We start from the raw sequence: 14,466 nt of genomic DNA on the forward strand, positions 1-14,466 counted from the left end.
TATTATTATTATTATTATTATTATTATTATTATTAATCAATGTTTAAAAAAAAGTAATAAAAGTTTGCAAATCGCTTTTCAAATTTCAATTTTTTTTTGTTTGATTGCATGAAAACGACACAAATTTATTTCCACATTTATTTGCTCATTTTAAAACAAATAAAAACCTACCATTCATGGAACCATTAGTAGCAGTTCAGCTTGTCACCACACGGTACGTGTGGCGCTATTGAGCCAATGTGTTAAATTTCAGCCTCCAAAAAGCAGAAGAAGAAATCTCACCGTAACTAGAGAAATGAAATGAAGTATTAACACAAACGGATGAAGGCAGCGACGCACAACCACTTATGGTGTTTAAGTTAAAGCCCGACTTCATTAATCACGGCTTTAGTGCAAACTGATGCGCTTTAAAGAAGCCTTTGAAACTGAAGCGGAAACGTCCCACACTGAAGGGTGAGTTTTTCAAAAGAAAAGTCGTCTAATGTCTAATTTCATACCAAGCAGGTGTTAAACTCGTTTTACTTCACGAGTTAAATACAGACTTGTTTGATGTCAAGTTATGGGTGAGAAAACAAGTAATTTTATCATTATTGTGCCCAAGTTTGTTTTTCCGTGTTTTCCACAATAAAGTGGCACATTTTAGTCCCTGCAAGACCTTCAGAAATCCTTAATTTTCTGATAGTTTTTGTGTGTATTTTTTGAAAATAAGTAGAGTTCTTTGGACAATGTTGAGGTTAAATTAGCGTGGGAAAACTGTGATGCCTTTAAATATTGTGGTGTTTCATTTAATCTGAATTTAGAGGGACTGAGATATCCACATTGAGTCATGATTTTTACTTTCTTTTACTTTCTTATGGCCATATAAAATCAATTTGTTTTCCCCATTAATTTTCTAAAATTGTATTTTGGGTTTTTTCCGAAATATTATCAGTTTTTTCAGAAGTTTTTCGTTTTTAACTCCTGAGAGGAAACTAAATAAATAATAATATAAAAAAAGGAGACCATAATTAAACAAAAATGTATGCAAAAAAAAATATACAAAATGTAACTTAAATTAAAAAATAAAAAATAAATAATGTGTAAGCTACAATTCAAAGGATGAGAGCAGCAAGTTTTGATCAACTTCATTTAAATTAAGCTCATTTAAATTATCCTGATGACGTCATGAGGAATTTCACCACTCGGGGCCAGAATATTGCAGAACAGTGGTTCCCAAACTTTTCACATTCCCGTACCCCATTGGTTCCCAAATGGGGGTACGTGTACCTCCTGGGGTACAGGAGCACATTGCAGGGGGTACTCGGAGTGATTTAACAAATAATTTTAAAATACTGACATGTTTCTTGTTCCTTTTTCGGCTCCCCCCAACAAACTAACAGTAAACATGCTCAATAAAATGCTATATTTTCTTATAATATATTGAAACAGGGTTATTGTACGCTGTAGAGGCCAGTTGCACTTGGAATTCAAATGGGGTCCCCTGAAATGTTTTAATAATTTAGAATAATGAAAAAATTACTGATTAAAAATGTATTTTTAAAAGGTTTTAATTATTGTATTATTTTTTTTCAAGTTATGGCACCACTCAAGAAAACAATCTTAAAGAAACGTACAGTACATTCTGTACTTTCTCAAATATAAATTTAGGTCAAATAAAATTCAGTATAAAAATATCTGAGCTGTTGCAACTTGTCACTTTATGCACTAATCTTGGCAACAACAAACATTATCAAAAGTAAAATCTAGAAAGAAAAAAAAGGTGATATTAAAATGGTCACGACCCAAAGAATGCTGGGAACCACTGATGTAATGTCACATACAATGTAGCACTACAGACTTTTACCTATCCTGTTGAGGAATAATTATTAATAAAAAAAAGAATAATAATAATTTGTAAGGAATGTAATAAAATGTAGCTTTTGTCATATTAGTGCTTTTTTAATGAGATTGTTTCTCTGTCACCATGGATGGTCTTACATCGGCTAAAGTGTCATTTGTGGCAATGCATGGAGGCTCCTGACCTGACTCCCTCCATGCAAACTTGTATTCTAGTTTCCAATTTTTAATTTTTATACGTGTACCACCTATGACAATTTGCGTACCCCTGGGGGTACCCATACCCCACTTTGGGAACCTATAGGTTGTAGAGTATTAGAAGTTATCATTAACCTACGATGACTCCACAATCCCTGGCATTAATGGTTCAACTTCATCCACATCTTCTGTAGCACTGATGAGATATTGTTCAAACACTTTGAGCAGGTGAAGCTGATGTTCACGTTTACACGGAGCGCCGCAGTGTTTCACGAGAAATGGGCGGAGCTTCACAGATGCATAACAGTTACGCGGGAACTGGTGGCTCCGTATTTTGGAGTCGGTGATGAGTTGCTTAGTTTTTTGGCAGTTTAGACGATGTTTTGGGTAGTTTAGCCCAGTGGTTCTTAAACTTGTTTGGCTCTAGTACCTGTTTCTCTTATTACTGAATCCAATACTCCCCTTTGTCCAACTACAACATTTTGCTTAGAAAACACAATTGATAACACAGATCTTAAAGAAGTGAAAATAAACATATATTTCACAAAGTGAAAGTATAGACATAGTTGTTTTAGATTGTGTGCTGTTTTAAATAAAAAAGAATAATAATTAAAAAAATGTCGTCTACATAAATTTTTCTAAAATTTCAAGCAACCCCTTTTAAACTCCAGACGAACTCACACTGAGTCCCGACCCCAAGGTTGAAAAACACTGATTTAGTGGCTCCTGAATAGATATATTTCTATAGTTTATATAATTTCTGGTCATCACACGCCTGGGTTGGAACCAAGACTGACACTTTGTTTGTAAATTTTCCTCTCTCTCAAGTACCCCTGTAGTGCCATTGCGTACCCTCATTTGAGAAACACTGCTTTAGACGGTTGCACATGTTGAAGTGGCCAAGACGGGAAGCGGGCAGTGCATCTAATGAATGAAATGAAGACAAACGTCCTTTGTCATCCATTTATTGGTCAATTCCGTGATTTCATCCCTGATTCTGCATTTTTTGTCATTTTGTATAATTTGTCATTGTGCTGTTTTTTTTCCCCCAAGAAATTTACTTTGAACTCCTGACATGTTTCGACTGCCAACTGTCAGTCTTCCTCAGAGGCGTCTGCTGATCGCTTTGATGTGTCCTTAAGAGTTCTTTCTTTCCCACACCTTTCTTCTCTAGAGAACATTGCCCGACAGGGGGCGTGGCCAGCCTGACAGAACTGTGAAGTTGACCACGCCCAGAAAGAACTCATAAGGACACTTCAAAGCGATCAGCAGACACCTGTGAGGAAGACTGACAGTTGACAGTTGAAACATGTCAGGAGATCAAAGTACATTTTCTGAAAAAGTTGTCTGAATAAATGAAACCATAACATATTATTTTAAAAAAGACAAAATGAGCTTTTCTGGAATCATTACACGTTTTATGTTTATTTATTGGTTTCCTTCAAACCTGAAAAGTCACAAGTGCAATCAAAGACACACAATAAGTAGATAAATATAAACTCCGGTAAAATAGTACTCTAGTGATGGGCGTGGCCTTTCCATGTGACACCATGAACACACACACTTACTCCATCAGTTCTGTGTGTGTGTGTGTGTGTGTGTGTGTGTGTGTGGTGTGTGTGTGTGGTGTGTGTGTGTGTGTGTGTGTGTGTGTGTGTGGTGTGTGTGTGTGTGTGTGTGTGTGTGTGTGTGTGTGTGTGTGTGTGTGTGTGTGTGTGTGTGTGTGTGTGTGTGTGTGTGTGTGCCAGAGCTGCACGATGAGGAATGAACTGAACCATTAGCACATCAAGATAACAACATTCACAGAGATGAACTCCTGCATGCCCGTCCTAATATTACAGCCTAATATCACTTCAAAGCATCAGCGCAGAAACAAATCCTCAGGCAAGAAGTCCAAACCACATATTGTGTCATTAAATGGGAAGGAAATGTCTTTTTTTTGTTTTTTACTTTGGCCAAAAGTTGAAAATCTAGTCTAATAAAGACCAATGCTACACGGCTTGGATGGCGTCTTAAGAAGGCAGTGAGGATGAGGAGGAGGATGAAGGCAGGGTGAGGAGGAGGAGGAGGAGTCTTGAGGAGCAGCAGTTACCAGTTGTCCAGGAAGTCAAAGCCAGTCTTCAGGATGTTGTTGCTGGTGTTGAACTGAACACAGAGAGAGAGAGACGTGAATGGGAGCGGTCACCAGATGCCTTCAACAAACTAACAATATTATCTGAACAATTTGAGCTTTTTTTTTTTTAACCTATCTACCTATTTTCATCACTTTTTCTTGCCATATTTTTGCTCCTTTTAATGCAGTTTTGCTACATTGTCACATACGTTGATCCATTATTGTCACTTTTAACATCTTTTCAACATATTTAATGCTTATTTTTGCCAAGTTAACCACATTCCTCATTTGTCATGCCCAGTATTTGCCAGTTTAAACTAATTGTTCCAATATTGACACTTTAAACCCTTTTTTGCTCCATTTTTGTCTACTATAATTTGTAACTTTTAATCAATTTCTGTAGTTTTTAAAATCCCATTTCACCACCTTTTCCATCATTTTTGGTCATTTTTAACCCATTTTATTTCTGATTAAAACCAGGATTTCCATCTTTAAGATGACTATAATAACAATAATAAACGTTCCTGGATAACAGTGGATATTATTCAGATGAATAAATAAATGTGGTTATCACAGATTCATAGAACAATGGACCATCATTTTACTGACTTTATGGATGGACCCCAAAAATCTCTCCCCTTTATTCCCCCTTATAGATGGTCCTGTCTCCACATGACTGTTCTTCAATGTTCATGTCTGTGTTCAACCACCTTCAGCTACAGTGGGGGTCCCCGCTCTCTGGAACCTTTATTTTGGGGGTCTTGGGCTGAAAAGGTTTAGAACCACTAGTCTGATGTTAGCTTTAGCAAGTGTAGCAAAATCACACGAACACGTCAAATCTCGCACTCTTTGTAATCTTGCATAATTTCAGCAGCAGAACAATTTAGCGAACTTCGTTAACCGTATTTTGCATGATTTCAGGAAGTTTATTAACCTGTAATGACATCTGACACATGGTGACGTTCTATCAAAGTTCAGCCCAACTACGGACCAATGAATGACCAGCGTTGCAGAACAAAACATCTTAAATGTTGAAAACTATGAAGAGCCTGACCTGAGAGAAGGCGGGGCTTGCGTCTACGCCGGGCGACGCCTCCTTCTCCTCCTTCTTTTTCTTCTCCTTGTCTGCGCCGCTGGAGCGCTCGACGTGTTTGGACATCAGGCTGGAGGAAAACACCTCGTCTGGCGTGTTGCTGACGGACGGCAGCGTGCTTTGCGATCGCTCCCAGCCGCCGACCGACGGAGCCACGCTGACGGGCGGAGCCGGGTTGGACGAAATAGAGATGGAAGCCGGCGGCACGGCGCTCACGGCGACTGGAGGCTGTGGAGCGGGAGGTTTGGGTGCTCGTTGTTTGATGGGTTTGGCTGGAGGCGGTGGATGAGGGAGGGACTCAGGGAGCTCCGCCTCCTTCGACGACTCCTGGAGGCAAAACAACAAGAACAGGAAGATTTCAAGATATTTGACAAGATTTAAAAACAAACAAATGTAAATCGCGTAGATCAGCGGTTCTCAATCCATAAAGTCAGCAAAATGATGGTCTATTGTTTTATGAATCTGTTATAACCACATTTATTTATTCATCTGAATAATATCCACTGTTATCAAGGAAATCTAGTATTATTATGTGCTCCATAGTATATCGTCATCTTAAAGATGGAAATCCTTGTTTTATTCAGAAATAAAATGGGTGGAAAAAGGCGTAAAAATGGGATTTTAAAAACCACAAAAAATGCTTAAAAATTGCAGCAGAGTGGGTAAAAAGGGACAGAAAAAGTGGTTAAAAGGGTTCAAAGTGTCAATATTGGCTTCGAAGTGACAGAAATTGGTAAATGTGATTTACAACAATTAGGTTAAACTGGCAAATAATGGGCATGAAAAACTGAATATTGATTAAATTGGCAGAAATAAGGATTCATTATGGTGAAAAAAAGGTTAAAAGTGACAATAATAGATCAACATTTGTGACATTAGGTGGAAAAGTGGTGGAAAGGGTTTATAAGTGCTGAACATGTATTGAAAGGGGAAACATTTGCCAAAAAGTCATTAAAATTTGATGAAGTGTGAGAAATGGAGTAATGTAGTAAAAATGCATTCAAATGAGCAAAAATACGGCAAGAAAAAGTGATAAAAATAGGTTAAAATATTACAGGTTTGGTGTAGTTGCAGAAAAATGGAAAAAATAAGCAAAAATGGGCTTAAATTGTTTAAAAAAATATTCTGTGATTCTTGCAGGCATTTGGCGACCCCCTCCCAAGGCAAGGCAAGGCAAGGCAAATTTATTTATTTGGCGCATTTCATACTCAAGGCAACTCAATGTGCTTTACATGATAAAACATTCAATTGTTTAAAATCAATAAGAACATTTAAATCAATAAGAACAATTAAAATCATCAGTAAAATCAATTAAAATCATCAGTAAAATCATCATGACATCAACAACATGACAAAAAATCTCTCTCTCAATCATATGCAGTAGAGAAAAAAAGTGCCTTTAACTTTGATTTAAAAATGTTCACATTGGATGCTGACTTCAGCCCTGCTGCAGTTTGTTCCACTTCTTTGCAGCATAACAACTAAAAGCAGCATCACCATGTTTACTGTGAACTCTGGGCTCCACTATCTGATCTGTGTCCATAGATCTGAGAGACCTGCTGGGTTCATATCTGAGAGACCTGCTGGGTTCATACCTGACTAACATGTCACTGATGTATTCTGGACCAAACCCATTCACAGATTTATACACCAGCAGCAGAACTTTAAAGTCTATTCTGAGGCTGACTGGGAGCCAGTGTAAAGACTTTAAAACTGGAGTAATGTGCTCTGACCTCTATGTTCTGGTTAAGACCCGAGCTGCAGCGTTCTGAACCTGCTGTAGATGTTTGATGCTCTTTTGGGGGATTCCTGTCAGAAGACCATTACAATAGTCCAGTCTGCTGGAGATAAAAGCATGGACCAGTTTCTCCTGATCTTTCTGAGCCATTAAACCTTTCACTCTGGAGATGTTCTTTAGGTGGTAGAAGATGTTTTTGAGATAGATTTGATCTGATGCTGAATGTAAGATCTGAGTCAATCAGAACACCAAGGTTTTTGACTTGGTCTTTAGCTTTTAAAGATCGAGACTCAAGATAATTGCTGATAGCAGTCCTCTTTTCCTTGTTACCAAAGACAATCACCTCCGTCTTGTCATGGTTTAGTTGAAGGAAGTTTTCACTCATCCAGCAGTTTACTTTTTCTAAACAGTCACACAACACCTCAATGGGACCATGGTCATCTGGGTTCAGTGATAGATATAGTTGTGTGTCATCTGCATAGCTCTGATAATCAACCTTACAGTTCTGTAAAATTTGTCCTAAAGGAAGCATGTAAAGGTTAAACAGAAGGGGTCCAAGAACAGATCCCTGAGGAACCCCACAGGACATTGGTAATCTGTCAGATTCAAAGTTTCCAATGCTTACAAAATAGCTTCGCTCCTCCAAGTAGAACTTAAACCATTACTTTAACATTTAGTCCAACCCATGTTTACAATCTGTGCAACAAAATTGTATGATCTACAGTGTCAAATGCAGCACTTAGATCCAACAGAATGAGAACAGATACTTTTCCTGAATCAGTGTTCAACCTTATGTCATTGATCACTTTGATAAGAGCAGTTTCAGTGCTGTGATGAGAACGAAAACCTGACTGAAATTTATCAAATATTTTGTTGAATGTTAAGAATTGACTCAGTTGGTTGAAGACCACCTTCTCAATGATCTTGGCCATGAATGGAAGGTTGCTGATTGGTCTATAGTTAGCCAGTATAGAGGCATCCAGTGTTCTCTTTTTTAACAGCGGTTTCACAGCAGCTACTTTCAGGGATTTTGGTACGGTGCCTGATTGGAATGAGCAGTTAATTATCTGACACAAATCAGTGACAATTGACTTTACAACAGTTTTAAAGAAGTTTGAGGGTATTGTGTCAAGGCAACACGTTGATGGATTCAGCTGCTGAACAGTCTCCTCTATTGTTTTTGGGTTCACTGTAATAAACTCTAACATTGTAGTTGACTCATCCCTCAGTGGTTGAAGCTGTTCAAGCTTTTTGTGATTTTGCTGGTTTGTTCTGATGTTTGACCTTATTGATTGTATTTTTTCATTGAAATATACAGCAAATTCATTGCATTTTCCAGCTGACAGTAATTCAGGGGCTATCTGATCTGGGGGGGTTGTGAGCTTTTCAATTACAGAAAACAACGTGCGAGAGTTGTTGACATTTTTGGCAATAATTTCAGAAAAGTATTGCTGCCTTGCTTTGAACAAGCCATCATTGAATTTTCGCAGACTTATTTTGTACAGTTCTCCCAGTTCTCCCAGTGTCTTGCAACCCCAAGGTTGAAAACCCGACGTAGACCAATGATCGTAAAGCTGCGCCCCAGTTCAATTGACATTTTTGAGTCCCGAATCACGAGTTGAGAACCTCCAACGTGATGTTTGTGTTTACCTGTCGGAGGTAAGAGGGGAGGGGCTTCTCCCCCTTCTCCAGGGACTTGATCTGACTGGGAGTCAGGTGATGGAAGTCAGCTTGTTCTCCCACCAGCCGGGAGCGCTCGGCGCTGATCTTCCAGAAGGACGACTCCTCGTCCGGCCGCCGGCCCTCGCCCCCCGAAGCCTAGAACCAAAACAGAGAACCATTAATAATGCGTTTAGACTGGGATTAGAATGGTTCCACGTTAGAACGTCCACCAGGCATCATCTGCCACTCAATGCCCTTAACACGTAATAACTATGCTACTATCAGGGTTGGGGTCAATTTTAATTCTAATTGTGTAATTGATAGTTAATTACAATTATGGCAGAATTATATTGTAATTGAAAAAATGTTGCTGTTGTAATCATAATTTAAATGTAATTGAGTTCAGATAATTGACCTTGTAAATGCATGGAAATTTCTATGGAATTTCATGGAAATTCTAAAAAACTGTTAATTATAATTTTAATTAAACACAAAATTGCAGAACCATGTTACAGTTCTATGATGTACACATACATACATATCGATATAAATATTTATTTTTTTAGCTTATTTTGCATCAAAAAACTATTTTTAGGAGTTGCTGTCTTCCTAAAAAAGACTGAGGTGGAATATATTGTGCAGCTGTTTGTTAATAAATTAGCCTGTTTGGCATATCCGCATCAGCAAATTTATCCCAGACTTTCTGGTAAAACTTAATTTGAATTTCAATTATGAAGATCTATGGCAAAATAAACGTTGCAGCATGTCATACTCAATGACTGCTGTGAAACAAGGCTGTTAACCTCAAAGCTGAGGATCGCTTCGGCCCCCGGAGCAAAGTTAGACTCCCAGGTGCACAGCGGAGATGGGGCGCGCACACACACACACACACACGCTTCTGTGTCCACCACCACCCTGAAACGGACAAAAGTTTCCGGTACGAAAGCGCAAAACCGAGAGACATTTTCACCGTTCGCTCACAGGTTTTTTACCTTTGTGAACAAATGTGAGTGAAATAAAGCTGTGTCACGTAAAGCAAACAACTCTTTGGTGTAAATGTGACGATGAAACAATGCAATGGACAAAGTTTCATCACGACAATGACGTCATTGATCGGATCAGCAAATTAAGACATTACAGCTGATCACATTAATTACATAAAATGCAAAATATCGGCCGATCCGACATAACCCATCAGATCAGTGTAATGCCTAATACTGACCCAGAAAAAGCTCAGACGCCCACACCAAAAATATTAATACTAATATTTTCATTGATTAGGAAGTTTAACAAGGAAACCAAAAGATGAGAAACAAATTGGATGATAGATAATATTTTTCAGTGATTTAGGACGGGTCAAAGTGACCCGTTATCATTAGAGATGCTCACAGAAAGCTAACACTAGAAAGTGGTTACATTTTATGGGCTTATTTATTAAAGGCACAGGAAGTGTAATAGAGAACGTAATTGTAATTGACTTTCAGGGGGGAAAATAATTCTAATTTTGATTGAAATTGGAACGTAATTGAACATTGGGAATTGAAGATGGAATTGTAATTGAAAAATTGAATTGACCCCTACCCTGGTATAATACTTGACAGCATAAAATTCAACACAAAGGATTCTGTTTTCTATTCGTGCTTCAATGATGATTTCCAGGAAAGTATTTCTTGTGTAAATCTTTCCAAACCTTGGTTCCCGCGGTGTTTTTCCCATGCTGACTGGGAACTGGAGCCTTAGCACTAGACTTCTGCTCAGCCTGTGAGCTGGACAGGGATTGGTCGGCAGAGCCGGGCATCAAACTGAACTCCAGCTGACTCTGTCAGACGCAGAGTAACACAGAACACAGTTATTTTATTTGTTTCAGGGGAAAAAAAAAACATTGTGTGCCAAAATGACGAATCAGATTATACCTTGGTTTCCCATGAAAAGGGGGCGGAGTGCTCATCCTGCCAGGTTAAATCCTAAAAAAAAGATCATTGTCCATTAAGTTTTCGCTTACTTTACGTGTTTTTAATAAAGTTCAATGATGTCCAGCCTGTATTCCCCAAGTCTGGGAACTAAAAACAGAAAAATGGGAATTTCACATATTAAAATAAAACAGACTTGTGAAAACATCGTAAACAATACTCAAAAAGAGCAGCGACAGAACTACACATGGTTAAGTACATAAAAAGGCAACAAAAAAATCAAAACATTTAATTAGCCAATACATACTAAGAAATGTTGATAGATTTGCAGATAAGTCAAATTACAAAAAATAAATATTCAACATTATATAAAAGCTTATAATTGGTTGAATAATGGGAGAGAAAAAACTAAAACATTAAATAAAAAAGATTAAAGCCAAAAACTAATGGCACAAAATGTAAACATTTAATCAAATTAATAAAAACAATAATACTACATAAAATACAAAACACACAAATGTTTCTAATTGCTAAATCCAGACATTATACCCAAGTTTAATTAATGAACATATATTAATGAATTCAAATACATTTCAAGTATATGTCAATTAACCAATAAATACTTTAAAAAGTTCATACATTTGAAAATCAGTTAAATTACAAAAAAATAAATATTCAACATTATATAGAAGCTTATGATTGATTGAATAATGGAGAGAGAGAGAAATAATTAATGAAAAAATATTAAAGCCAAAAACTAATGACAAAAAATGTGAATTAACCGGATAAAACACAACAATACTACATATACAATAAACCCTTTCTACCACTTTTCCCACATCCATTATTGTCGCTTTTACCTGCTTTTCACCGTATTTCTTTTTTGCCATTTTAACCACATTCACGATTTGTCATGACCATTATTTGTTAGTTTAAACTAACAGTTCCTTCTTCTTCTTTTTTTAAATACATTAACTCTTTTCTGCCACTTTTAAGCCAATATTGACACTTTTAACACTTGTTACCACTTTTTCTTTCTGTTTTTGGCCACTCAAATTTGCAACTTTTAACCCATTGCTGTAGTTTTTAAAATCCCATTTCACCACCTTTTTCATCATTTTTGGTCACTTTTAACCCATTTTATTTCTGAATAAAACAAGGATTTATATCTTTTTAAGTTAAATATTTAATTTGATTTAAAAAAAAACCAATAGTTCTACATAAAATACAATAAACACAAACGCATGTTTAATTATTCATCATTTAATCGTGCATCCTTCTCAGTGTGTCGTTGTTTGTAGTTTTTTGCATATTTTGGACCGTTGCTAGGTTACGCCTCTATAATGCAGACATCTGACGTGAGCCGATGACGTCATTCTCTGGCTACGTGGCTAACATTAGCTTTGTGAGGAAGGGAAATGAACAGAAAACGCCGTTGAAACACAGTCGCTGTACCTCCTCTCCGAAGTGTACGATCTTCTGGCCGGTGTGGAGCATCAGTTTGGGGTAGCAGACCACCTCCTCCCGCTCCACCCGGTGCATAGCGTAGCGGGCTCGGATGTGCGGGTCCATCAGGCAGTTATCGATGGCGCTGTCCTGCTGCTGTGGAGTCATCCGCTCCCAGGACGGGCCGTGCTCCGCCTTGATCTTCTCCCGCTCCTGCATGATCTTCCTGGCCATGGAGTTGATGGAGGAGAAGTACTCCAACTTCACGGCCTCCATCCTGTGGGCGTCGGGCCCCGCGACGGTCGTGGCGGCCATTTTTTTTACTGTTTATTTTGTTGCGATGATGCTAAAGCCGAGTGGGCGGGGCTTGTTAAATCTAGGCCTCAACAGCGACACCGGCGGATGTAATGTGTGTTACACCCCTGGACCAGCAGCCAACACCAAATTATAGTTGAATAACTTGTAATTTAGAGAATCTCAAACTGCCTTTTTCTTATTTCTGAATACAAGTCCCCCCCCTCCCCCTTTGCCCAACACCAACATTTTGCGTAGAAAACAATTTAAAAACAACTATAGAACATAATAATGGAATGAACAAGCGATAACACACGTTTTAAAGAATGTCATTTTGTAAATAAGTGGAAATAAACAGTTCCTAAATCAGTGGTTCGCAACCTTTTTTGGATCATGACTCCATTTTCATATCAAGAATTTCTGGCGACCCCAAAGACTTTTTCTAAAATTTGTTTTTGATCATGTTTGAGCTCAAATTTTTAAACTGCATGTTAGTTGAACTTGATTTAAATTTCACAAAGTGAAAATATAGAAAAAAAACAGTTGTTTAAGATTGTGTAATAATAACTCCAAAGTTTCAAAAAGCTATTTAATTTTTTCAGAAATTTAAGACACTTTATTTGTTAATTCCCCCCCCTCTCTCTCTCTCTCACACACACACACACACACACACACCCTGTAGTCCCATTGCGTAACCCTAGGGGTCCATGTACCCCCATGTTCCCCACTTTGAACGAAGGTGAACTTTCACGCCCCACCTGCACCCATTGCCCCCCAAAATTATAACATTTGCAAATGTATTGAACTAACGGAACAAGTAACGTCATATTTCATAATGAATCAAAAACTAAATTAAACATTTCAAGCCTGAAAAACAGATGTAAAAGTGCAGTAGTCAAAAATTCAGGAAATAAAGAAACATTGTTTGCAATCAGTGCCAAAAAGCAAAAAGCAGTATTATGCTATTTATTACTATTATTATTATTATTATTATTATTATTATTATTATTATTATTAGTATTAGTATTTTATTTTTCCCTCCTCCATTTGTTCTAAAAAACCCAAAAACATGGTATTTGAGCTTTATTTTCCCAAACTCGCCTGTTTGCTAGAGTTTTAGCCTCTGAAAAGTCACTTTAATAGCACTTCTAAAAGCAGGCTGTTTTTGGGGCCTTCATGCATATGCATGAGTGGGCGTGTTTGTAGACGTTGACTTCATACCATAGCTATTGACTTTTGCTATCCACAGACTCTTGTTTTCAGCCATAAAACTGCACATTACAGTAAAACACATGGATATTTAGGCAACTGTTGTGATTGTGAGTCCAACAAACGCTGTTTCAGGGTGTGTGTTTATCACAGCAGCAGCTGAGTCAGATCATGTCAAAGGTGATACGAGACGATATAATTACTAACTATAGCTACTAAAAATGGAACTGATTGTGAGAGTAGATCACACTGTGCTTCGGATTATCTACGTACTGGATAATCTATGTACTGGATAATCGATGCATAGAACACATTGTGTGTGTAGCTTTATGAAAACGACATGTAATGTATATTCTATTTTAACCGCAGTGTTTATTTTAGCTGTGAGGTAGTTTGGAACATCCTTATTGGGTAGGAGGAGCCAGGATTGTCAGGAGGAGGAGTTTCTCCCTTATGACATATTATTTGGGGAAAAATCCAACTCGCCCATTTGGAGCTGACTTTTTAAAAAATGTGGAATAACAAGGGAGGGAGGAAATAGAACTTCTTCACCTTTGGTCCTCTGAATGAGACTAAAGGAATCTATATCACTGTAGCAAAACCATTGTAAAGTACATTTTTCATAATACTGCCCCTTTAAGAAAACAAAAAAGGAAATTCAGTGCACATATGAAGTAAACTAACAGGGAACAAGCAACATCATGTTTCATAATGCACCTAACATTTCATGAATAAATTAAAATTAAACTAATCACCTCCATGAAAACCAAATTCGAAAGTGTTAATTAATGACTAACTAATTAGTCAAAAACACAAGAAATAAAGGAACATTGAAATATCACACGTTTTTAGTCTAAAAAAATATAAAATACATAACTTTTTTAATTTTATTTTTATTTTATTATTATTTTTAATTTTATTAAAAACTGTGATTCAAGAAGTTTTAAGGAGTATGTACAACAGCGTA

General features: G+C 37.3%; 2 protein-coding genes across 4 annotated transcripts in view; one reads left to right on the plus strand and one right to left on the minus strand.

Moving 5' to 3' along the window:
* Window positions 1-281: 281 nt before the first annotated feature.
* The window catches only part of tbc1d32 (TBC1 domain family, member 32), a 116,422-nt gene continuing 102,237 nt past the window's right edge, over window positions 282-14,466 (plus strand). For all 3 annotated transcript variants that reach the window (XM_028440609.1, XM_028440607.1, XM_028440610.1), the window contains exon 1: window positions 282-453. The gene's annotated coding sequence lies outside the window, so the exon portion shown is untranslated. The remainder of the gene's footprint in view (window positions 454-14,466) is intronic.
* c24h1orf198 (chromosome 24 C1orf198 homolog) lies at window positions 3,661-12,347 on the minus strand. Its single transcript, XM_028440614.1, has 6 exons — window positions 12,006-12,347; window positions 10,554-10,604; window positions 10,331-10,459; window positions 8,629-8,796; window positions 5,202-5,567; window positions 3,661-4,179 (listed from the first exon to the last, which is right to left on the minus strand). Exons 1-6 carry the CDS (start codon window positions 12,309-12,311, stop codon window positions 4,123-4,125), a joined length of 1,077 nt encoding a protein of 358 aa, XP_028296415.1. The 5' UTR covers window positions 12,312-12,347; the 3' UTR covers window positions 3,661-4,122.

This window comes from Gouania willdenowi (genome assembly GCF_900634775.1).
Source record: "Gouania willdenowi chromosome 24 unlocalized genomic scaffold, fGouWil2.1 scaffold_320_arrow_ctg1, whole genome shotgun sequence".
Classification (NCBI taxonomy): domain Eukaryota; kingdom Metazoa; phylum Chordata; class Actinopteri; order Blenniiformes; family Gobiesocidae; genus Gouania; species Gouania willdenowi.

Bases quoted from the DNA above. Each gene is read 5' to 3' on its own strand.
- c24h1orf198 (XM_028440614.1), bottom strand. From the start codon at position 12,311: ATGGCCGCCACGACCGTCGCGGGGCCCGACGCCCACAGGATGGAGGCC. The intron at 10,605-12,005 runs GTACAGCGACTG...TCTTTTTTTTAG, and splicing joins TCGTACACTTCGGAGAGGAG to GATTTAACCTGGCAGGATGA. The intron at 10,460-10,553 runs GTATAATCTGAT...TGCGTCTGACAG, and splicing joins CCTTTTCATGGGAAACCAAG to AGTCAGCTGGAGTTCAGTTT.